General features: G+C 53.5%; 2 protein-coding genes across 2 annotated transcripts; both read left to right on the top strand.

Annotated features, from left to right (window-relative positions):
- The first annotated feature begins 1,622 nt into the window (after positions 1-1,622).
- On the top strand, positions 1,623-10,845 carry LOC147600408 (E3 ubiquitin-protein ligase PHF7-like). Its single transcript, XM_086751303.1, has 9 exons — positions 1,623-1,761; positions 1,947-2,038; positions 2,158-2,259; positions 2,554-2,678; positions 2,766-2,928; positions 3,051-3,157; positions 3,287-3,400; positions 5,174-5,292; positions 10,694-10,845. The coding sequence occupies exons 1-9, from the start codon at positions 1,623-1,625 to the stop codon at positions 10,843-10,845; spliced, it is 1,113 nt and encodes a 370-aa protein (XP_086607429.1).
- Positions 10,846-16,829: 5,984 nt separating this feature from the next.
- Positions 16,830-22,083, top strand: LOC147600407 (E3 ubiquitin-protein ligase RBBP6-like). The gene is made up of 4 exons (XM_086751302.1): positions 16,830-16,995; positions 19,703-19,802; positions 20,621-20,732; positions 21,991-22,083. The coding sequence occupies exons 1-4, from the start codon at positions 16,830-16,832 to the stop codon at positions 22,081-22,083; spliced, it is 471 nt and encodes a 156-aa protein (XP_086607428.1).
- The last annotated feature ends 518 nt before the right edge of the window (positions 22,084-22,601 follow it).

Raw genomic sequence — 22,601 nt, 5'->3', positions numbered from 1 at the left:
CTGCTGTGTCTCAGCCCATTTTCCCAGCCTCTTGCTCTCTGCCTTGTGGGCCATCACCCCAAAGGACAGAGCTGCCCCGCTGCCTGCAAGGGCTGTTCATGCTGGGATCCACATTCACCTCACACACAAAAGGTCCTCGACTCAAAACCAGACAGAAATGGTCTCATCTTTTGCCAGAAATGGTAAAAAATATTCCACTCCACTTGCTTCTGCTGCCCCATCCACAGGCAACGCGTTTGTGCTGTGACCAGGCATTTCCCCTGCTTTGGTGTTGGGCTGGGTTCCTCCAGGACACACCCCAAGAGAAGAGAAAGAGGTCAGTTCTCCACCTGAACGTTCCTGCATTTTTAGAGGAATCAGCCACTCATACATCAGACGCAAGAAAAGGAGAAAATGTTGTCTTCTGGGGTGTTTTGTGGGTGGTTGAAGGCACGGAGATGAAGCCAGCAGTGGGAAAGTTGGGATTGTACCATCTAGCAAAGGAAAGAGGAGGAAAACATGGCGAGACCCTCTTGTGCACCCAGTGCGACCTCAATAATCTGTGCTTCTCGTATCTGGCGTTATATCTGGGGGAAAATAAAAGACCTGGCAGCTCCCAGGAGGTCCAGTGGTTAGGATTTGGTGCTGTCATCTCTGTGGCCTGGGTTTGATTCCCGGTCAGGGAAAAGTGAATGTGAGTGGTGGGTTTCTTTGTTGGGTTTTGGTTTTTTTTTTTAAAAAAAAGCAACACGACACGCTGGAGGGGAGGGATGCTATCTTTGACAGGCTGGAGAGGTGGGCCTGTGCCCACCTCATGAAGTTCAACCAGGCCAAGTGCAAGGTCCTGCACCTGGGTCATGGCAATCCCAGGCACCCGCATCCTGGGCTGCATCAGGAGAAGCGTGGCCAGCAGGTCGAGGGAGGTGATTCTGCCCCTCTGCTCTGCCCTGGTGAGACCCCACCTGCAGCACTGTGTCCAGTTCTGGAGCCCCCAACACAAGAAGGACATGAACCAGTTGGAGAAGGTCCAGAGGAGGCCACGCAGATGATGAGAGGGCTGGAGCACCTCTCTTATGAGGCCAGGCTGAGAGAGTTGGGGCTGTTCAGCCTGGAGAAGAGAAGGCTCTGGGGAGACCTGAGAGCGGTCTTCCAGTACCTCAAGGGGGCTACAGGAAAGATGGGGAGAGGCTGTTCAGCAGGGCCTGTTGTGACAGGACGAGGGGTAACGGTTTCAAAATAGAGGGAGGAGATTCAGATCAGATATTAGGGAAAAGTTTTTTACACTGAGGGTGGTGGAGCACTGGCCCAGGCTGCCCAGAGAGGTGGCGGATGCCCCATCCCTGGAAACGTTCAAGGCCAGGTTGGCCGGGGCTCTGAGCAAGCTGATCTGGTTGGAGATGTCCCTGCTCCTGGCAGGGGGTTGGACTGGATGGCCTTTGAAGGTCCCTTCCAACCCCAACCATTCTATGACTCTATGACGTGCGGTGCCGTGTCACAAAGACCCCGGGCTGGACCAATGCCCCCGCCCACTTGCCCCCTGCTCAGTGGCGCGTTTGCCACGGATGCTGGAGGATCAGAACGGGCTTTGACTGCACCAACGTCCCCACATCCAGGCATCTCCTTTGCTGCAGCCACTTGTGGTGATGGAGCTGAGGTCAGGGCGCCGCGTGAGGCCACGGTCCCCCCCGGCCCAGTGTCCCGCAGCGGTGCTGGAGCAGGAGGCAGGAGCCTCCTGTGAGCCTCCCCCACAGAAAAGGAGGCGCCAGGGCCCCAGGGAGCAAGGTGAGCGCAGAGCATCGCCCCGGGCACCGGCCAGAGGGGATTTTGGCCAGTGCCCAGCTGAGCGAGCAGAGGCCTCCATGCCCTGGGAACGTGCTCTGGCCTCTCCCCTATCCCGCTGCCGGTATCATCCTCCCCCGGCACCCCTGCGTGGTGCTGGGAGTGACAGTGCCGCCGTCCCCCCACAGCGTGCAGCCTGTGCCATCGGGCAGACTGTGACCCCGAGGTGGTCGGGCAGCTGTGCTGTCAGAATCGGCTCTGCGTCCACGAGAACTGCCTGGTGAGTCCCGGGGCTCCACAGCCCCCAGTCCCCAACAGCCCCTGGTCCCTAAACCCCCCAGTCCCCAGCCCTGCACTGCCAGCAGCCCCTGGCACGTGCCCTCTTTTCCCCTCGTGCAGTACCACGCCAGCGGGCTGAGCCAGAGAGGGGCCGATGAAGAGGGCTTCTACGGCTTCCTCTTCCCCGACATCCGGCAGGAGCTGAAGCGCGTGGCACGGAAGGTGAGGCTGGGGGGCACGTGTCCCCACCGTGGTCCCAATGTCCTGTGTCCGGCATTGCACACGCCAGTAACCCCACCAGGGATGCTCTGGCAGCCAGCTGCCAGGAGCCCCCCAGCTCCTCCTCCACCCAAAAAGGCCCGTTTCTGCAGAAACTGGGGGTTTGGAGGGGAAGGTGGCACGATGTCACGGGCCAGGCAGCCCACCAAAACGTGGCGGGGCTGTGCTGAGGGAGGGCGAACCGGGCTCCCCGGGGCTGTGCGGCGCTGATGCCGTCCACGTCTGTGCAATCCCCAGCGCTGCTGCATCTGCCGGCTGCAGGGCGCCTTGGTCATCTGCCAGCGCCGGCGCTGCCGTAGAATCTTCCACTTCCCCTGCGGCAGCGAGCGAGGCTGCGTCTCCCAGTTCTTCGGGGCGTACAAGTGAGTGGAGCTGCCCCCCGGGGCTGGGGCTGGGGATGGGGCCGGGCTGGAGGAGGCTGGGGCTCAGCTGTCTCCTGCGTCCCACAGATCCTTCTGCTGGAAGCACCGGCCAGTGCAGAGGGTGCGGGCGCTGCGGCAGGAGCAGAGCCTCTGCCTCATCTGCCAGGAGGTGGTGGCGGGGCAGCCCTGCTACGACACCCTGCTCTGTCCCGCCTGCGCCAGCGCCTGCTTCCACCGCCGCTGCATCCAGGTAGGCGGCATCGCCCCCGGCCCCTGGCGTGGTCATCAGCCCTGGTTTGCACCCTGTCACCCAGCTGCGGGGGGGCGAACGGGACCCCTGCGCTGCTCATGCTGATGCCATCTCTACCCCAGGGCCAGGCGCTGCGCTCTGGGCTCTACCACTTCCGCTGCCCTCTGTGCCAGGACACGGCCACCTTCCAGGCGGAGATGTTCCGCCTGGGCATCAAAATCCCTGACAGGTGGGTGCCCTGCCCTCCCCTCTGCCTCCCTCCTCCTGGGCCATGCTCCAGTCCATCCCCTCCACCTGCCCGGCTGCCGGCGGGGTGTCCCCCACGCCCCCGCAGCTGAGCGCTCCCCTGCTCTTGCAGGGATGCTGCCTGGGAGGAGGACGGGGCCTTTGCAGACCATTCCCTGCGGCACAGCTCCTGCGACGCCAGCCAGTGCCTGTGCCCGCTGGGACGGGAGCAGGCGGAAGCGAGTGGGTGAGTGCCGCCGACCGCGGTCCCTGCAGCCCCAGTGAGGAGACGAAGCCTTTGTCTCCTTCTTTGGGCAGGGATGGAGATCCATCCGCAGGTCCTGAGGGAACTGGCGGATGAAGTTGCCAAGCCACTGGCCATCATATTTGAGAAATCGTGGCGGTCTGGTGAGGTCCCCAATGACTGGAAGAGGGGGAACATAACCCCCATTTTTAAAAAGGGGAACAAGGAGGACCGGGGCAATTACAGGCCGGTCAGCCTCACCTCTGTGCCTGGCAAGGTCATGGAGCAGATTCTCCTGGAAACCATGCTAAAGCACACGGAGAGCAAGGAGGTGGTTGGTGACAGCCAACACGGCTTCACCAAGGGCAGATCGTGCCTGACCCATTTGGTGGCCTTCTATGATGGGGTGACGGCATCGGTGGACAAGGGACGAGCAACGGATATCATCTGCCTGGACTTGTGCAAAGCTTTTGACACTGTCCCGCACGACGTCCTTCTCTCTAAACTGGAGAGACATGGGTTTGATGGACGGACCACTCGGTGGATAAGGAGTTGGCTGGATGGCCGCACTCAGAGAGTGGTGGTCAACGGCTCAATGTCCATGTGGAGACCGGTCATGAGTGGTGTCCCTCAGGGGTCCGTGCTGGGCCCGGCCCTGTTCAACATCTTTGTCGGCGACATGGACAGTGGGGTAGAGTGCACCCTCAGCAAGTTCGCCAATTACACCAAGTTGTGTGGTGCCGTCGACACGCTGGAAGGGAGGGATGCCATCCAGAGGGACCTTGACAGGCTGGAGAGGTGGGCCTGTGCCAACCTCATGGAGCTCAACCAGGCCAAGTGCAAGGTCCTGCACCTGGGTCATGGCAATCCCAGGCACAAGCACAGGCTGGGTGGGGAATGGATTGAGAGCAGCCCTGAGGAGAAGGACTTGGGAGTGCTGGTGGACGAGAAGCTCAACATGAGCCGGCAATGAGCCCTTGCGGCCCAGAAGGCCAACCGCATCCTGGGTTGCATCAGGAGGAGCGTGGCCAGCAGGTCGAGGGAGGTGATTCTTCCCCTCTGCTCTGCCCTGGTGAGACCCCACCTGGAGTACTGTGTCCAGTTCTGGAGCCCCCAACACAAGAAGGACATGGACCAGTTGGAGAAGGTCCAGAGGAGGGCCACAAAGATGATCAGAGGGCTGGAGCACCTCTCCTGTGAGGACAGGCTGAGAGAGTTGGGGCTGTTCAGCCTGGAGAAGAGGAGGCTCCGCGGAGACCTGATAGCAGTCTTCCAGTACCTCAAGGGGGCTACAGGAAAGATGGGGAGAGGCTGTTCAGTAGGGCCTGTTGTGACAGGATGAGGGGTAACGGTTTCAAAATAGAGAGACGTAGATTTAGCTTGGATATTAGGAAAAAAATTTTTACAATGAGGGTTGTAGAACACTGGAACAGGTTGCCCAGAGAGGTGGTGGAAGCCCCATCCCTGGAAACGTTCAAGGCCAGGTTGGCTGGGGCTCTGAGCAACCTGCTCTGGTTGGGGATGTCCCTGCTCCTTGCAGGGGGGTTGGACTGGATGGCCTTTGAAGGTCCCTTCCAACCCTAACCATTCTATGATTCTATGATTCTATGGAGGTTCCCTGGGATGCTGAGCCAGGCCTGGCATGGGGTGCGTGCCGGCAGCTCAGCCCCGGCTGCCAGGGCGGGAGCAGGCTGGAGCTGGGCTCAGCACAGCGCCGGGGCTGGCACCCCGTAGCTCAGGGGCCGTTGGTGGCAGTGGGTCTCGTTGCTCCCCTAGGCCCTGGAGACTTCTGCTCTGCAGCTCCTGTGCCTCCTGCGGGACCCACCAGCTCTGCTCGGCCGTGGCGAAGGATGCTGACTCTTGGGAGTGCCGCGACTGCAGCAACACGAGCAGCGGTGAGGGTTTCAGCTGGGGGGACAGGGTCCCCTGGGCCACGTCTGGGACCTGGGGACAAGCGAAGGCTGTGCTCTGGGGAGGGAGGGCATGGACTTGCGCTCATCATCTCCCTGCCCCTTGCAGTGCCTCCCGTTGCAGCCCACGCAGATTCCAGCCCGCCGGCGCAGGGACCCTCACACAGTGCCCCGGCTGCTGCTGGGGCTGAGGAAGAAGAGGCCATGTCCTGGTTTCGGCAGGGATGGAGTTAATTTTCCTCTCAGTAGCTGGTGTCCCCCTGCAGCCCACGGAGGCCCGAGGAGGAGCAGAGATCCCCCTGCAGCCCATGCAGGACCCCACGCCGCGGCAGGCGGGTGCCTGAAGGAGGCTGTGGCCCGTGGAGGGCCCGCGCTGGGGCAGCCGTTCTGGAGGGACTGCACCCCGTGGAAGAGATGACCCACGCCGGAGCAGTTTCACGAAGGACTGTGGCCCGTGGGAGGGACCCCACGCTGGAGCAGGGGAGGAATGTGAGGAGTTCTTCTCCTGACAACGAAGAAGCGGCATAAAACAACGCGTGATGGACTGACCGCAACCCCCATTCCCTCTTCCCCCCTGTGCCGCTCGGGGGGAAGGTGGTAGAGATAATGTTAAGCCTGGGAAGAGGGAGGGGTGGGGGGAGGTTATCTTGTTCCCTGTCTCGGTCTTCTGCTTTGGTTTTAGAAAGAAATGAATAGTTTTTCCCAGGTCGCGTGAGTCTGTTTTGCCCGTAACGGTAATGTTAAGGATTTCTCCCCGTCCTTATCTCAAACCTTGAGCCGTTTTTCTTATATCATCTCTCCCTGTTCTCTCGGAGGGTGGGGGGAGTGAGAGAGAGACTGCGCAGTCTGGTCCCGAGTGGGGCTGAACCAGGACAATCTCCCAGTTAAAACTGAAGATGTGTGCGAGGGAGAAACCAACGAGCGTCCCCCAGGCTTGTTTGCAGATGATGTATGACAGAGAGCTCAGACCTGACCAGGGCTCTCCAGTGATGATGCCTGTGGTTCTGGAACGGACGACTCCTCGAATTCGAGGACTTCCTGATTCTCTGAACCCCACCGAGGTCCAGCTACAGGGGAAGATACAAAGGACCCCCATAGCAGACAGACCCACAGGCGCTCTGGAGGGAACAGTGACCCCCGATCACAGGAGGACAGGGAGGAAAGTGTGGACACGGGGAGAAGTAGCCCAAGAACTCGTTAACTTTGGGAGGAAGTACGGTCTTGGTGGTGGCTCCGGGCAAAGGGCGGCCGGCGCTGGTCAAGAGCAGTCAGGATTCGAAGTCGGTCCGACCCATTGATCATGGGGAAGGGAGACCCCTCAGCCTTCAGGAATGGTGGCAACTGGAGCTCCAGACTGGCATTCCCCGAGATTCAATGGATGGGCTTCCGACCCAGAAGTTTGAGAAACTGGTACAAACATGGTCGGGGTAAAAAGTTAATTCTGAAACAACCGCTAGTGCCCCACCATTGATCGACCTTGGGGAAGAAACTGATGCAGAAAAGAGGGCGGAAGGAAACTACGTTCCCCATTCCCCGAAGGTGGGGGGAAACAGAGGACGGACTTTTGTAAAACAACTCACCGTAAATATGAGAGGAGATTATTGGTTACAGTGGCTGTAGGGCCACGGAGAAAACAGTAACCTTTCTAACTGACACGGGTGCCCCAGAATCACGGCCTTTTGTCCAAAACCCCCCGGCTTGGTACCTGCCATCTCGGGCCCTGACCACAAACAAAACCCTTCCCATTTTCCAGGAAAACCTGTTTTGGCCGAGCACCCGCCATCGGAACTGTACCACTGGTACCCACCAGCGCTCTGAACACAGATGCATGGAAAGCAAAAGATGCCTTTGGGAAGGAGCATAAAACTAACAGCAGTGGGTTATTCCATCCTTCTCACAACGATCTGCTTCCGCTTCCTTTAAAAAGAGCCGAGTTTGGTTTTTCTTTTCTTTTCCAGATGAAATCTTTTGACGCCAGCCTGAAGAAATATATGAAGCTGCTGACTGCCTGTATGATTTCATCGCCGATTGTTTTATTAATATTTATAGGATGTTTGGCATATTATCACAAACATTGTTTTGGTCGACCATTGTTGCCGCCTTTGATATTTGGGGAAACACCTGCGCCCCTCTTTGGCTTGGGGTGGCAAAATGAATTCACAGCTCTAGGGCAGCAGGTGGCCAACGCTTTTAACCCGACTAATTGTTGGGTATGTGAAAGTCGATTTAAAAATGATTACTAACGAAACGGCCCATGCCTTTGACCTACAGGCAGATCAGGCCACACAAACGCCAACAGCAATATTACAGCATCGCATGGCTCTCGATTATCTGCTAGCCGCAGAAGGAGGTGTTTGTGGTAAACTGAATGGTTCTAATTGCTGTTTAAAAATTGATGAGAGCAGGAAAATTGTTAAACAAATTGCCGCAGGAATACAGGAGCTAGCCCACGCGCCTGACCAGACACGGAAAGGCCGGGACATTGACACACTTTCTTGGCTCCCTGGGAGTCCATGGGTCAAGCGAATCCTATTCTATTTGTTCCGTGGATTCGCCATGCTGATGTTTGTACCACGCACCGTTCCCTGTTCTATACAATTCATTCAACGTGCTGTACCTCGTATGCAGTTTATAACTACTGCCTCACCCCTTGGCGTCAAACACATTTGCTCTGTGTGCCACACCACGCCATCAGCAATATGAATTCTATGAGATGGTTTTTCTTTTGAAACAACCATGGATCCATGGCGTGGTATAGAAACTGACAACAAATTTATAGTGGTGGTATTTATTCGCTGGGCCTAAATATGGGATAGAAGTTTCTAGGCCCAAACCACACACGCGCTCTGGGCTGGAGGCGTGGAAATCCATTTTCCTGCTGCGTATCCAGACCCCAGTTCCAATGACCAGGATCACACAGCCACCAGCTCCACGAGGGCCAGTTCCCAGCCTCAGCAAAAAAGAAAAAAAAAAAAAGGTTGCAAAAATGAGCAAAATTATTAACACCTTGAGGGCGCTTTATTTTGGGGCATTTTTGATGTTGGGCACTGCTATGCTTGTGTTGGTTTACCTGTGTTCAACTTGTGATTGTCCTCGTGAACAATCACCCTCCTCTTCTGATCCCCCAGAGCCACAGGCCTCAAACTTGGCCTGGGACACATTTTTAGTTTGGTAAGATAAAACGTTGTTAATTAGATTTAGAGATGTTAACATAATTTACTCAGATAAGATGTTGTTAAGTAGATATAAGAGAAAGTGTTAATTAGATTTAGATATGTCCTCCTTTTGAAGGCCCGAATCATCATTTTTCATTGCCAACCTTCATGTTTAGGGCACAAAGCCTCATTTCTTAGTCCAAAGCTGCATCTTCAAGCCACACAATCCTATTTAAAGGGCCCCAAATCCTCAGTTTAGAGACTAAATCATCACTGTTCTGGTTTTGTTTAGTGAGGGGGGCCTAAGGTGGCAGCTTCTATCGGAAACTGCTAGAAGTTGCTCCTCTTTGTTCAGTGGACTCGGCCGGGACGAGGGCGGACCCGCTGCTGGCCAAGGCCGAGCCAATTGGTGTCAGCACGTTCCATGATAACGCCTCTGCCGTAACACATTTAAGAAGGGGAAAACAGAAAAAAAAGAATTAGAGAAGATGTGAAGGAGCTGAGTGGGGACAGAGAGGGGGAGGCGCGAGCCTCGTGGGCCTTGCAGGCCTCACCCTCTGGCCTCCCGACGGGCGGCAACTGGGCCCAACTGGGCCCGGCCCGGCTGAGAGAAGTGGAGAGGAGAGGAGATGTGAATGAGATGTAAAAACGTCCTGAGAGGCGTCTGCCAGCCTTTTGTGAAGAACTTGTCTTGTGAGAGGAACGGAGACTGCGTAGTTTGGTCCCGATCGGGGCTGAACTACGACAATCATTTTCCGGGTCCAAGGGCTCGTTTCAGCGTCCAAAGGCCCAGTTTTAAGGTGCAGTCACATGTTTTTAAAGTTCAAACTTCAAGTCTCATTTTTAGGGCCCAAACTCTCATTTTGGTTGTCCAAACAGTCATTTTCAAGATCTAAATTCTCATTTTTAGGATACAAACCATCATTTAGAAGTTCAAGCCCTACTCCAAAGGTTCAAAGACTCATTTTAAGGGCCCAAAGTATCATTTTTAACGCCTCAACTCTGATTTTGAGCGTTGAAAGGCTCACTGCTATGGTCCAAACACTATCTTTAGCTCCCAAAGCTCGCAAAGACTAATTTGTAGGATCCAGTCTGCAAGAGTGGGGCCCAAAGAAGCCTGCTTTTTGGGTTTTTTTTTTGGTTTTTTTTTTTTTTTTAGAATACAACAGAGCAGAATATTTAAGTTGGAACAGACATACAACGATCATCTGGTCAAACTGCCTGACCAGTTCAGGCCTGACCACGTTAAAGCTCGTTAATACCGACACTGCCCAAGTGCCTCTTAAACACTGACAGGCTTCGGGCATCGACTTCTCATGGCCAAAGTCTCATTTTTAAGGTCCAAAGCCTCATTTTCACTTTCCAAACCTCAATTTTGAGGGCCTGAATTCTCTCTTACAGATTTCAAAGCCTCGTTTTTATGGTCCAAACCTTCACTTTAGGTCCAATGTCTAAAATGTGGCCTGACACCTAATTTTCAGGGTCAAAGCCTCGGGTTTAGTTTGCAAAGTCTCCTTTTCAGAGCCCAAACATTGCTTTAAGACACTGAAGCTCATTGCAGTGTCCAAAGCCTCATTTCCGTTTCCAAACCATCCGTTACAGGGCTCCAAGCTTCATTTCTGGAGTCCAAATTCTCTTTCACAGGGCCCTAACCCCACTTTTACAGCTCAAAGCCTTCATTTTAGGAATCACAACATTATTCAGGCCTAGAGCTTCATTTTAAGCGTCTAAACTCTCATTTTTAGGGCAAAGCCCACTTTTTATAGGTCCAAAGATGCACCGAGAGAGTCTGCACTCTCACTTTTGGCCTGCAGGAAAGGCGGCAAGAGTGGAAAAAGCTGGGCACCCTGCAGGGGCGGGGCAGGCTGGCTCCACCAATCACGCCGTGTGGGAGAGCAGCACGTGATGATTGATAAGCTGTCTGACCCGTCATTAGATGGGAGGAGCAAGGGGGAAATCCCAGGCAGCCAATCAGAGGAAGCATTGCCCCAGGTGGAGGGCGGGCACTGCAGCCCAGCAGCCTCACCACCCTGGGACAATCACAGCCAGCATCCCCTCACGGCAGCCCAGACCAGGGCAGAGTGACAGCCCAGAGAACCAATCAGAGGCAGCATCCTTTCAGGGCAGGCCCAAACGGGGCAGAGTGACAGCCCAGCGGACCAATCCCAGACAGCATTGCCTCAGGGCAGGCCCAAACGGGGGCAGAGTGACAGCCCAGCGACCAATCCCAGGCGGCATCCCCTCGGGCGCAGGCCGAGCACCGCCCCCGCGCGGCCGGGCCTGGTCAGCAGCTGCGCAGGACGCCAAGGACGCCGTGAGGGTGTGCGGGCGTAGAACTGGCAGTGCCAGCGCCCGGCGAGAGCTGAATCTGCCGCTGCCGTGAGAGAGCGTGAAAGCTGTGTCTGCACAGACAGGAGCAGCAGCAGCAGGGCTGAGGAGAATCCCCGTCCCTGGCGGGGCAGGGGCAGCGCGGGGACAGAGGCTGAGGAAAAGGCTGCGGCGCTGAACGCCTCCTGCGCCTCATCTGTGCCGGCGAGCTGTGCTCAGGGTGCCCAGCCCCCGAGCCAGAGACCGGCACGGGGAGCACGATGCAGCCCCCACCCCCCGGGGGAAATGGTCAGCGCCCTGCGACCGCACTGCGACACACACAGATCTGCGGGGCCGGGCGGGACCCGCCCGTTGGGGCTGAGGGTGCTGGCCGAAGCGCTCGGCAGGCCACTTTCCACCACTGCCCAGCAGCCCTGGCCGAGCGAGGAGGCCCCGGCTGACGGGAGGGCAGCACGCGTGACGCCCGTCCACAGGAAGAGCCACAGGAGGATGCAGGGAAGCACAGGCCTGTCAGCCTGGCCTCAGTGCCGGGGAAGGCTGTGGAGCAGATCAGCGTGAGTGCCGTGGCCTGGCCCGGACAGGACAGCCAGGTGAGCGTTGTGAGCTTTTCTTGGCCTCAGAAAGTGTCATGGCTGAGGGAAGGCTGTGGGAACGTAGTCACGGACCCCCGCTGCACGCTAAGTGAAATCATTTATTGTTACAGCTTATGTGCTTATCTACCCTCCCATCGCCCATCCACCCCCAGATGTCCTTTCTCTTGTTTTCCTTCTCTTGGAAAGTCCCTTGTTTCTCATTCTCGTGGCTTCTTGTTTCTCATTCCCGTGGCTTCTGATACTCGTCGTCCCCAACAATTCCCCCTTCTTGTTTAAAGTAATTTTCTACTACAGCATTCTTCTGCTGTTACAGACATAACAACTGCAGCAACCTCCTTACCTACAAAGCCAGTGACTAGTTTTTTGCAAGCCTCTGTTGAAACAAGCCATAAGTTCTGCTGACAATGTCTTGTATCCTAAAGCTTCCCTTCTCCTGCCATGGCTTCTTCCTGCGAGCAGGATTGTATCCCTCCCCCAAGGACGGTGCGCTTTCACTGGCACCGTACTGGCTGGAGAAATACCCACATCTCCCCTGCTTTGTTTCTGAGAAGAGGCTTGTCCCAAGGCTTTGTCTATTAAAGTCTGCACACATTTCCACACGCACGGAATGCAGATCAAAATGCACATCTAAAAGGAATGAATGAGCATCCTACAGCTACTTGTAGTAAGCTTTTGTCAACCCACCAAAAAGATTTCTGGATACATCAAAGCCATCCCTTTGTTGCCGTTTCTGTACTCCTTTTTGCAAGTTTTGAATGCTTTTGTGAATGGATTCCGAATGATCAGACAGATTCACGCAGCAAAGCCCATCAAAATCCTGGCAACCGTGATTTTGTGCTCATAATAAAAAATCTATTGCTGCTCTGTTCTGTTACCACCCCGACTACACCGGAGACACCGCCGAGCAGGAGGGTGCTTATCAGCAGGGTCAGGGCAGAGAAAGGAGGCAGGCGCAGCACCTTCAGGGCTCCCCTGTTGTTCGCAGAGTGCGCTCTGGGCCCTGTCTCTCTCCTGCGCCCCGAGCCGCCTCTGTTTATCCCCTCGGCAGATTCAGAGGAAGAGTACTGACCAGACGCTGCTGCACGCGTGGCCAGCGCACGCAACCAGGCCTGTCAGATGTGCTCTGCAGGCTGACAGCGGTTCTGTTTTGTACAGTAGCGTCACGTGCAGCACCTGCATCAGTCAGCAGCGCTGACAGCGCCGATGCAGTTGCATTTGTTTGCTTAGCAAGCCAACAGCCCAATTTATTTAGCGTAGCGAAGCCTGGGCACTTGCCACACCAAGTGCAAAGACTGGAGCAGCAATAATTTCACTTGGGTTCCCAAACTCTGTATTGTCTTGGCAGTCAGATTCAAAGCTACGTGTACTTCGTTTAGGTCTTTTACGCTGTAAAATCACTGCGTTATTGGGTGTAAACATCCCCAAGGTTCCCATGGTGCAGGGCCCCCCATATGGGAGGGCATCCCTGCCCACGCACGGTCCCCACATATGAAAAACCCCCCATCAGGGCGGGCACTGGAGTAGTGCTGGGTTTTGATAGTTCCCTACACATTTCTGCTTTCCGTGACTGATGTCCACGGAGCTGCCACACAGCTCGTTAACAATCCGACGAACGCGAGGCAGCCTGGAGCGCCGGTCGTACCCATCGCGCAGGGATCCACGTGTTCACTGCTCCTGTAGAGACACAAGCATATCCTTTTCCCCACGTTACAAGAGGGAACGGTCCTTCCCAGTTCCCTGCTTCCAGATTCTGAACCATCCCCGGAGCTTGCCCTCGGATGGCCTCAGGTACAGGAGACGATCCAAAATGTTTCTGTATTGGGGAAGAATTGTCACTCCAACCATTTAGACAACTGAGCACATACATTGCTTTCGCTGACTTTTCGTTTGCAGATCTCCCTTCCGTTCCCCCTTCTTGTTCTAACAGCATATTTTTAAGTGTGCCATGGGCGCGTTGAGTGACGGCCTGTCCAGTGGGGTTGTGCGGGATACCAGTAACATGCTGGGTGCCCCACAGAGCAAGGACGTTTTGGACTGCGCGAGAAGCATACGCTGGCCCGTTACCTGTTTTGACACGCGTGGGAACCCCCATGAAAGCAAACGCTGACGTCCAGTGTTGGCAAACATCTTGAGCACGTTCTCCTGCATGAGCAGAGGCAAACAATAAGCTGGGATGGGTGTCGATAGTTACATGCACATATTTGTGTGGGCCCAATGACGGGACGAGAGTTATATCAGATTGCCACAATTCTTGAGAGCACAAACCGCGCGGATTAACCCCATATCAAGGGGGCGTAACTGTGTTCTGGCAGCTGCTTCAGGAACGCACAGTTGCCCGAGCTTGTTCCCGTGTCAGCTGTAGTTGTCGTTGAAGGGCTGCAGAGTTTTGGTGATAAAATTCATGGTACAGCTCAGCCTGCGTGAGTGTGTTTGGAACGAGGGCCGCGTTAGTGAGAGCATCTGCTCTCGCGTTACCTTCTGTGACAGGTCCCGGTGCTGCAAAACTTCTGAAACAAATGGTGCAAAACCTTCGAAGTGTTGCAAACCCCTTATGAATACCAGCTCGCTGCTAGGAAACCCCGTACCCTTCCATCTCGATCTGGGTATCGAGGACTTCAATCAGCAGAATTATAATTAATAACAATATCAATGGTTAATAATAGGAGAATACTTAATCAATGTGATTCTGGAATATAAATGTAGAGTGATTTTACTAACCATAGAAATATAGGGTTAAGTTTTATATATGAAGTATCCTTACCTTAAGGAACATAAAACTTCCTTATCTGAGAAGGATGGCACCTCCTTATCTTAGATAATTGGCCCATTGTGTTGGGGAAAGTTTGGGGGTGGTAGAACGAGGCCCAGGTAGGTTGTTTGGGCTCTAAGCCATCACTTTTAAGCCAGAAGATTCAAGGAAAAGATGACCTTGTTCTCAGGACCACATACGGAGATTTCAAGAATGGGTTCGACCGACGAATTTGAGGAGGGGGTGTCCTGACGACCCCCGAGACCACCAGAAGACCCCTGACTCAAATTACTGAGCATGCGCGAATGGGAGGAGATGTATTATAATGATTTCTCGGAAAGTTGATGTTTATGCGTGACATTTCTCGTAAATCTATTGAATATGTATATCAAATGTGTATTTAACTGTGCTGTTGGATGAGACAGGCGTGCACGCTGGGTGGAGCGATCCCCGTGTGCCCAGCGCTGCAAGAAAGAAGTGCCTGCTTCTTAACTTCTCATTGCTGTTAAGGAGTTCTATTCCGGATTTCGGTAGCAGCCCGAGTCACAGTACCAGCCAGCGCAACCCCCCAGACGAGACACTGTCCACGTGGACGGAAAACAGGTCACAGGGATGCGCTGGAGGAGCCCAGCGCTCGGCCCTGAGGGGCAGATCCCAGCAGAGCCCTACGCACAGAGCTGCGAGCCCCGCGTGCTCCCCTTGGGCACAGCTGGGAGCGGTGCCCGCCGGACTCCCTTTCAAAGCCCCCCAGCAACAGCAGCTGCTGCCTGCACGCAGCCTTGGGCCCTGCCCTCACGCGCTCCCCGCAGGCAGGGGCTGTGTGGGACCCCCAGCTCAGCCCCCAGGAAGCCAGCAGACCCCCTTGGACCCATCTCAGTCCTGGCTACGCCCAGCTGAGACAAAGTCTCCGCGGACACAAGGATGACCTCTGGACGGAGAAACAGGCAAGGAGGGAGCAGAGCAGGCGCATCCCGACACCCGCACGGCCCTGGCCAGAGCCACGCACAGAGGTGCTGAGCGCAGCGCCGGGAGCAGGACAGGCGGGCGCTGCTCCTCCCCTGCCGCCCGCCGAGCCGGGCCTCCCCACTCACAGGTCTGGCTGTGCTCCCTGGAGAGCAGGTAGTTGGCGAGCGGCGGCGTGTGGGTCAGGCACTGCAGGCCGGCGTTGAGGAAGCAGGTGTTCCCCACGTTGTGCAGCCCGGCGCCGACTGGGTACATCTGCTCCCACTCCATGGAGAGGCGCTCCGCAGGGAAGAGCACCTTCTGGGGTGCGGGGATGCCATCTCCCACGCTCCCCGACTCACGGCTGCTGCCTGCGGGGAGAGGGGCGGTGAGCCGCAGAGGTGTGAGCGCGGGGAGGCTCCCCCTCGCCCTCTCTGCCTACCCTGCTTGCCGGGCAGCCCCTCCTCAGGGCCGCGCTGGCCGTCAGCGGCCTCAGCCTGGGGGCCGAGCAGCGGGTAGAATCATAGAATCATAGAATCATAGAATAGTTAGAGTTGGAAGGGACCTTCAACGGTCATCTAGTCCAACCCCCCTGCAAGAAGCAGGGACATCCCTGACTAGATCAGGTTGCTCAGAGCCCCATCCAGCCTGGCCTTGAGTGATTCCAGGGATGGGGCATCCACCACCTCTCTGGGCAACCTGTTCCAGTGCTCTACAACTCTCATTATAAAAAATTTTTTTCTCATATCCAATCTAAACCTACCTCCTTCTAATTTAAACCTATTACCCCTTGTTCTATCACAACAGGCCCTACTGAACAGCTTCTCCCCATCTTTCCTGTAGGCCCCCTTGAGGTATTGGAAGACTGCTATCAGGTCTCCCCGGAGCCTCCTCTTCTCCAGGCTGAACAGCCCCAACTCTCTCAGCCTGGCCTCATAGGAGAGGTGCTCCAGCCCTCTGATCATCTTTGTGGCCCTCCTCTGGACCCTTTCCAACTGGTCCATGTCTTTCTTGTGTTGGGGGCTCCAGAACTGGACGCAGTACTCCAGGTGGGGTCTCACCAGGGCAGAGTAGAGGGGCAGAATCACCTCCCTAGACCTGCTGGCCACGCTCCTCTTGATGCAGCCCAGGATGCGGTTGGCCTTCTGGGCCGCAAGGGCGCATTGCCCACTCATGTTGAACCTCTCGTCTACCAACACTCCCAGGTCTTTCTCCTCAGGGTACTTGCCCCGCAGCTGCTCCCACGGGCAGGAGGAGCCGCGGCTGGCGGGCTCCAACTCCATCTCCTGCATCAGCGCCTTCTCCACGAGGCAGCCAGCAGCCCACCCAGCTCCCCCTCCTCGCCCGCCTCCCTGCGGCCCAGCTTCAGCGCCTCCTCCATCTTCCTCCCGGTCAGGATGATCCAGTCCAGTGGCCCTGGCTGCACAGCCAGCAGACAGGTGACCGGGCGTGGCCGGACTGTTCTGTTTGGTTCCGCTTGTGGCGCCAGGCAGCGTCTTGTCGGGGCAACGGAACGTGGCCTAGAACCACCGCTGGCCCAGCCCCTCTGCTTGGTGCCCCTAAAGCCCTGGCGGAACGCTGAGGCCGGGGCACCGCAGTCGCCGTAGCCACCAAACACACCGGCCTGGCAGCGCTGTGTGCCAGACAGGGAGCGGAGGCCGAGCCGGGGCTGCGTGCCCCAACTCAGAGCAGAGCCCACGGCCCTGTGTGCTGCGGTAGGCGCCGCTGCCGAGGACACACCGCCTTGCCCTCACCATGTCCTGCCTGCACTATAAGTTCTCCTCCAGCCTCAAGTACCACACGCTCATCTTCAACGGCCTGCACATCTCCCTGCGCGACCTCAAGCGCCAGATCATGGCCCGGGAGAAGCTGAAGGCGCCCAACAGCGACCTGCAGATCACCAACGCCCAGACCAAAGAAGGTGCGTGGGGGCGGCGGGCGCGGGGTGGGAAGCGACAATGGGATTCGCCCTCCATCCCTAGCTGGGACTTGTGCTGGGAGCCCCACAGAGCTGTTCCTTCCTCGCGGCTCTTCTGACAACCACCGCCAGAGCTGTGTTTCAGCCACACAGCCAGGCTACAAGTGCCCGCGCTTCATGTGCAACGTGGAGAGCTCACTAAGGTTTTGCTTTCCGGGAATTCTTCAGGGAAAATGATACGGAAATGTGGGAGGATATCTGATAAGAACAGGCTTGCCAGATTTCTTTGAAATCTGCTGGAGGAAGCTGAACGGGATGGCAATGGAACAGGTGGCTGGCTTGAAGAAAAACAGCGGGTTTGGTCACTTAACTTTGCCTTCAACTTCTTGTACGCCGCGGCACTGGAAAACTGGTTCTGTGGCTGTTGCAGAAACTGCTCCCCAGCAACATTTTGGGTCAAGAGTGCAGCTGTGAGTTGGAATCTCAGCAGAGCCCTTAAAGCCATCGTGCACTTGAGTGTTGGCTGCCTCTGAAGGACAGTTTGGCATTTCTTGTTAATAGAACTGCTGCTGTACACCAGGGACACTGCCACGCAGATGCTATGGAGCATCAGTTCATCATTCATTTCTAACCGTGGGTGGTTTTTTCCCTGATAGTGCACGGTAACGGTGTCGGGCCGGTACTGAAGTTTTGCGGCAGAACATTTATGGTGAATATAAGCAAGAAGGATTCTTAGAGAAGTCATAAATTCATTTAAATCTGCTCAATTCTTGGAGCTGATAATGGGTTTGTATTACTTAGTATGATGTTTCTGTTTGGTGATCTGCCATCTTGAGGAGGTTAAATGTAATTGGAGACTTTGGGATGGGATTTTCAGAAATAAAGAGACTTGTAAATTGTTTTCACTTTTTAAACATTATTTTTTTCCTTTAGTTCCCTGGCACCCTTACATCAGTCTTTTCTTTAGAATGTGTTCTACTGTTTTTTTCCTCTTCCTGATTTTTGTGTTTAAACTTAAACAGAATCGTATGTTCGCTGCGGGAAGTGTAAGTTCAGCCCCAGCCTTTACAGTGGTTGGACATAAAGCTCGCTGTTGATCGACAGGCAGTGAAACCATTTTCAGGAGAATGTTTGTGAGGAGACTCAACAGCACAGTATTAGGGGTCTCAGGAGGCCAGTGGATGCCATGACATATGTAGGTGGGGACACATTTCAGAAGGCTTTGGTTTTCCTGTGGTGTTGAATAAAACTGTCAAGAGCTTTTGAAAAATGTCTGATTTGCTTTAAGGGCTTTTCTGCAGAAGGGTCTCTGAATTTTGTCTTTATTTGCTAAGGTACTTTCAGCTTCACAAACGCAAGCAGGCTGAATGGCCAGCTGGCTGACACCACTCCTGTAACAGCTGGGTCTGTCTCAAACGGAGCCTTAAAACCAGAATGTTGGATGCTCATAGCCCGCGACGGAGCCCAATGATTCGCTCCAAAAGAAGAAATGTTTTGAAATGGGGCAAAGAGGTAGATTCTGTTATAGCAGGTGAGGAACAGAAGGTCAAGTTTCAGAACAAAAGTTGATGCTCATCAGTATGTTACCCCATCAAGTGTTCCTCCAACAGACATCGCACCAGTTGTCCAAGGTGTGTTGCATTGTTTCTGTACGTAATCAGCCTGCAGAGAAGAAAAAGTCTCTGCTTCACTGGGTTCTGTTAAGTGTGGTGCTGCCTAAGGGTGAAGTTGAAGGAGGAATCTGCTTCGTACTTTACAGAGCATCCCTGCTGTTTAACAGCGGCAAGATCCTCCTCTAGGCAGGGTGTGTTGCATGAGTGTCAAATGTTAAAGTTGGTCTGTTAGTGACACAGATGCTTCCGGAAGCTTTCGTAAGGGTGTTTTCATGGGAAAACGCAAAAATCCCCCAGTGGTTTTCAGGGCCAAGCTAGGGAATACATTTCAGTGTAACAGGTCTGTGTGCCAAACTGTTGGTCTGTGTGCATAACGGTGACTTTCAGGTTTTCTTAATCAGCTGCAGATGCCTAAACTCACCTTCAGAAGAGGAAGGGAAAATCTAGACCAGGATCTTCTGCCTAAATGGGATGTTTGGCGCTCTTACATGTGGACATCAAGTATGGTTTTTGTGTCACTTTGTCTGTGCAGGAGTCCTGACTAAATGTGGAAACGATCTCGGAAAGAGCAAAGTGACACTTGAGTGAAGATGGCCTACTTGTTCAGAGAACTCGAACCCTTTCCAGCTCAGTCACTGTTGCTTTCCATAATGGCAACCTAGTGACAGAAGCAATGCTAAGGTAAGCTCAAAGCAAGCGGGGTTTTAAGAGCCAGTGGGAAGAATGGTATGATGGACTCGTGTTAAGACACTAGGAAGGCAAAATGGACAAAGGCAAATGGGCAAAAGCAACTTCAGCTAGATCAGGAAAGAACCTCATGCACTGGCAGACTCTCCTTTAGTGACCTTTCAGACCATGTTGCTGTTGGCATTCAAACTCTTTTGAAAGAATCAAACAGAAATCGCTGCTTGTGTTTGATTCTCAAACCTGCAGATTTCTTGAGATGTCCTGTTAGTGTGTTGAGACGATAAAAGCGGGATCTTACATATAACATTTGGCTTTTCAATCTGTACAGGGATCCTCTGAATGCTACGGAATTGCGTATTAATGTACATTCTTACAAATTGACTGATTTTTTATTTCTGTATTGCTTTCAGAATACACAGATGATGATGCCTTGATTCCGAAGAACTGCTCGGTAATTGTGAGACGAATCCCTGCTGGAGGAGTTAAAGCTCCCAGCAAAACCTCTGTCCCGTGAGTGTCCCTAAAGCATTGTATTCTTTGGTAGCGGGTGCAGTCTGTTCACTTTTTCCTGGATATTGGCGTACAGAGGCATTCAGATTTCTCTTTCCTGTTAAAGCTGCTGTTAATTTTTGTTGTGATGGGGTAGGTTTGAATGTCCCAAAGCAGACGGACATTTTTAAGCCTGCTGGGACAGTACGTTTGTCACAGGACTCCTAAATCACACCAGATCCTAGGAACTGCTGTCAGGTGACATTTCTACTCCTGTTTTCAGCCCATACAGCAGATGTAACCCATTTGGTATTTTTGGCGCTGCCATGGCTAAATATGGTCAGGTGACTGATCTTTTTGCGCTAAGTACACTTGCCCTTCGCAGTGTCTAGGCCATCACTGTTCTTTCTTAGAAACTCAGTTCTGTATCTGGTGCCTGTTTGTAACACCAGGGATCTACAGCTTGGCTACAGTTACCTTCCTGGTTTGATGGCTGGTTATTTAAGAACAGGACACTGTAGCACAGATTTCCTGGTTTTGATACTTAGAGAGCAGAGGCAAAATACCTGAGGACTTCCTCTTGCCCTGTTGTGTTCTGTCCCTGGAAGTCTTGGAATAATTTGTGACAGAGTAGAATTGGGATGTTTGTGGTTGTTTTTAGTGGCACTGGATGTTCCAGGAGAGAACAGTTTATGTATATGAATAAATTCCCACATTCGCTGGGCTATCAGTACATAAGGTGCTGATGTTGAGGCTTTATAATCTGTTTTCACTGCTTTCTGTGGGGTACAAGTGCTTTATTTCAAGTTCTGATCTCCTTTCTTTCTTTCTTTTTCTAGAAGTCCAGCTGAGCCAGTGAGCGGAACACCAAAAGCAGTATGTAAAAACACACTCTCACATTTGTTCCTACACACCGCGCTTGATTCCATACCCACATACACACATACTTGTGCACTTTATATAAAACACACACACACCTGTGTCATTTTTGCCATTTTCACTTTGTGTCCTTCGCTTTTGTTTTAAATACTTTTTTTTTTGCCTAATGCAGTTTACAGACGTTATCAAAAACCACTGACAAACCACTCTTGTTAAAGTTGGTGCTGTTCCTTACATGGGACTTGAGGTTCCAACAAAGACCAAACCCAACACATCCCATCCATGTTGAGAACAGTTCTGTGAGGCTAACTGATTCCTTTTCACGACCTTCAATACTTGGGTCTTTATTCCTAGAACTGGATAATTGAAGTGATGTTGGTTGGGCCCCTCTGAGGGCTTAAACGTCTCTAATAGATTGCGGTGGATTTAACTCTCGCTGCGACACAAAGTGGTCTTCTACAGCTCTGCATTTGATCTTTCCACTTTATCTGATGAAGCAGTTCAGTTTAGCAGTTTGTCTGCAAATGAAAATATCTAAAACCCAGTGTGGAGATCTTGCTGCAGGGTTAGAGCCGGGAGCTCCTGTGGGTAAAATACCCGTCGCTTTCCTGAACTTCTGCCTGCAGCACATTTTTGGATCTGGGTGACTTCAGGGTTGATGCTGCTTTAATTTCCCAAAGGTGAAGCCTTTCTTTAGTGTACCGCCACTTGGAATTTACCTGTGGAGAAGGGACAGCATTTTTCTTCAGAGCTGACAGCACTGCCATTCGGCTGCTGAAGTATAAAGAAGTAACAGAAGGAGATACTTGACTGGTGATGGTCGAGATCTTGATTTGTCACTCGGGTCAAATAGTATGGGTAAGTATGCATTTCAAAATAGTCCTGATAGCAGAAAAGTTACTAGGTGGTGTTTTGTATTTTTCACCTTTCTTTTAAGGAAAACTCCTTTTTCTTCACTGGAATGGTGAGAGGTGTTCCTCTAACCCTGGATCATTGGATCTGATCATGGATAACATGTTAGGGTCACCTAATACAGACATTTATGAACAAAGTATACGCTTTTCTGCATGATTTAAAAAAAAGTTGTAACTAATTTTAATTTTGCTGCTTATAGATACCTGTTTAGAAGAAAGGTGTGCCACCATGTTCTGGTTATACGGCCATGCTGCAAAGGCCGTCAGGACACCTGTGTTTTGTATGAGCAGCTGTTTCTGCGCAAGCGCAGCCAGCACCGTGCTGCTCTTTACAGCAGTGGGTGAGTGCTGGTGTCGTTGGCTGTGTGGGCTGAAGGGTGTTTCTAATGTGTGTCAAATAATTCCCCGTTACACAGACTGCCAACCTGGCTGAAGCCAGTGCCACCGAAGAAGAGAAGATAAAAGCTATGATGACGCAGTCTTGCCGTGAATATGATCCAGTCAAGTAGGTGTTGATAATGTCAAATGTGTTCTTTGGAGCCTGTGGACAAATTGTAGAGAGACACATGCATACCTTTTTGGTTTTTTTTTCCCAAAAAACTTCTAGTTACGTGAAGAATCCCTTGGCTGCCCCTCCACCATCATATACTTGCTTCCGTTGTGGGAAACCTGGCCACTACATAAAGAACTGCCCAGCACATGGGGTAAGACTGTGGGGGACTTGTGGTGTTACTGAGCTTTTAATTTTTGTGCCTTGGCACTTACACAACAAATCCGTGAATGCTCAAGTTAAGAGTACACACCTTGGAGCCGCAGGTGGCCTGAGGCTTTAAACTGGGAGAGCCTGGCCGGGGATCCCTCAGTGGGCGTGACGTTGCTTTGGGGAGGCTGTATGGGGCAGAAAGGAGCCTGAGGTGTGAGGCAAAGGGATGCGCGTGGCCCACTTTTGCTGGCCATAACAGCGCGAAGCGAATGAGGAAGGCAGGTGGGTGAAAGCGGGCAGGCCAGGAAATGCTGGCGACCCCAC

The sequence above is a fragment of the Chlamydotis macqueenii genome, chromosome 6, assembly GCF_036417535.1.
Source record: "Chlamydotis macqueenii isolate bChlMac1 chromosome 6, bChlMac1.mat, whole genome shotgun sequence".
In the NCBI taxonomy this organism is placed as follows: domain Eukaryota; kingdom Metazoa; phylum Chordata; class Aves; order Otidiformes; family Otididae; genus Chlamydotis; species Chlamydotis macqueenii.
The sequence above is the reverse complement of the archived record's forward strand: the minus strand, read 5'-3'. Positions and strand labels throughout refer to the sequence as shown.

Excerpts from the sequence above, each read along its gene's own strand:
- LOC147600408 (XM_086751303.1), top strand. The coding sequence starts at position 1,623 with ATGGAGCTGAGGTCAGGGCGCCGCGTGAGGCCACGGTCCCCCCCGGCC. Across the intron at positions 1,762-1,946 it reads CCAGGGCCCCAGGGAGCAAG|CGTGCAGCCTGTGCCATCGG; the intron begins GTGAGCGCAGAG and ends GTCCCCCCACAG. Across the intron at positions 2,260-2,553 it reads TGAAGCGCGTGGCACGGAAG|CGCTGCTGCATCTGCCGGCT; the intron begins GTGAGGCTGGGG and ends TGCAATCCCCAG.
- LOC147600407 (XM_086751302.1), top strand. The coding sequence starts at position 16,830 with ATGTCCTGCCTGCACTATAAGTTCTCCTCCAGCCTCAAGTACCACACG. Across the intron at positions 16,996-19,702 it reads CAACGCCCAGACCAAAGAAG|AATACACAGATGATGATGCC; the intron begins GTGCGTGGGGGC and ends TATTGCTTTCAG. Across the intron at positions 19,803-20,620 it reads CCCAGCAAAACCTCTGTCCC|AAGTCCAGCTGAGCCAGTGA; the intron begins GTGAGTGTCCCT and ends TTCTTTTTCTAG.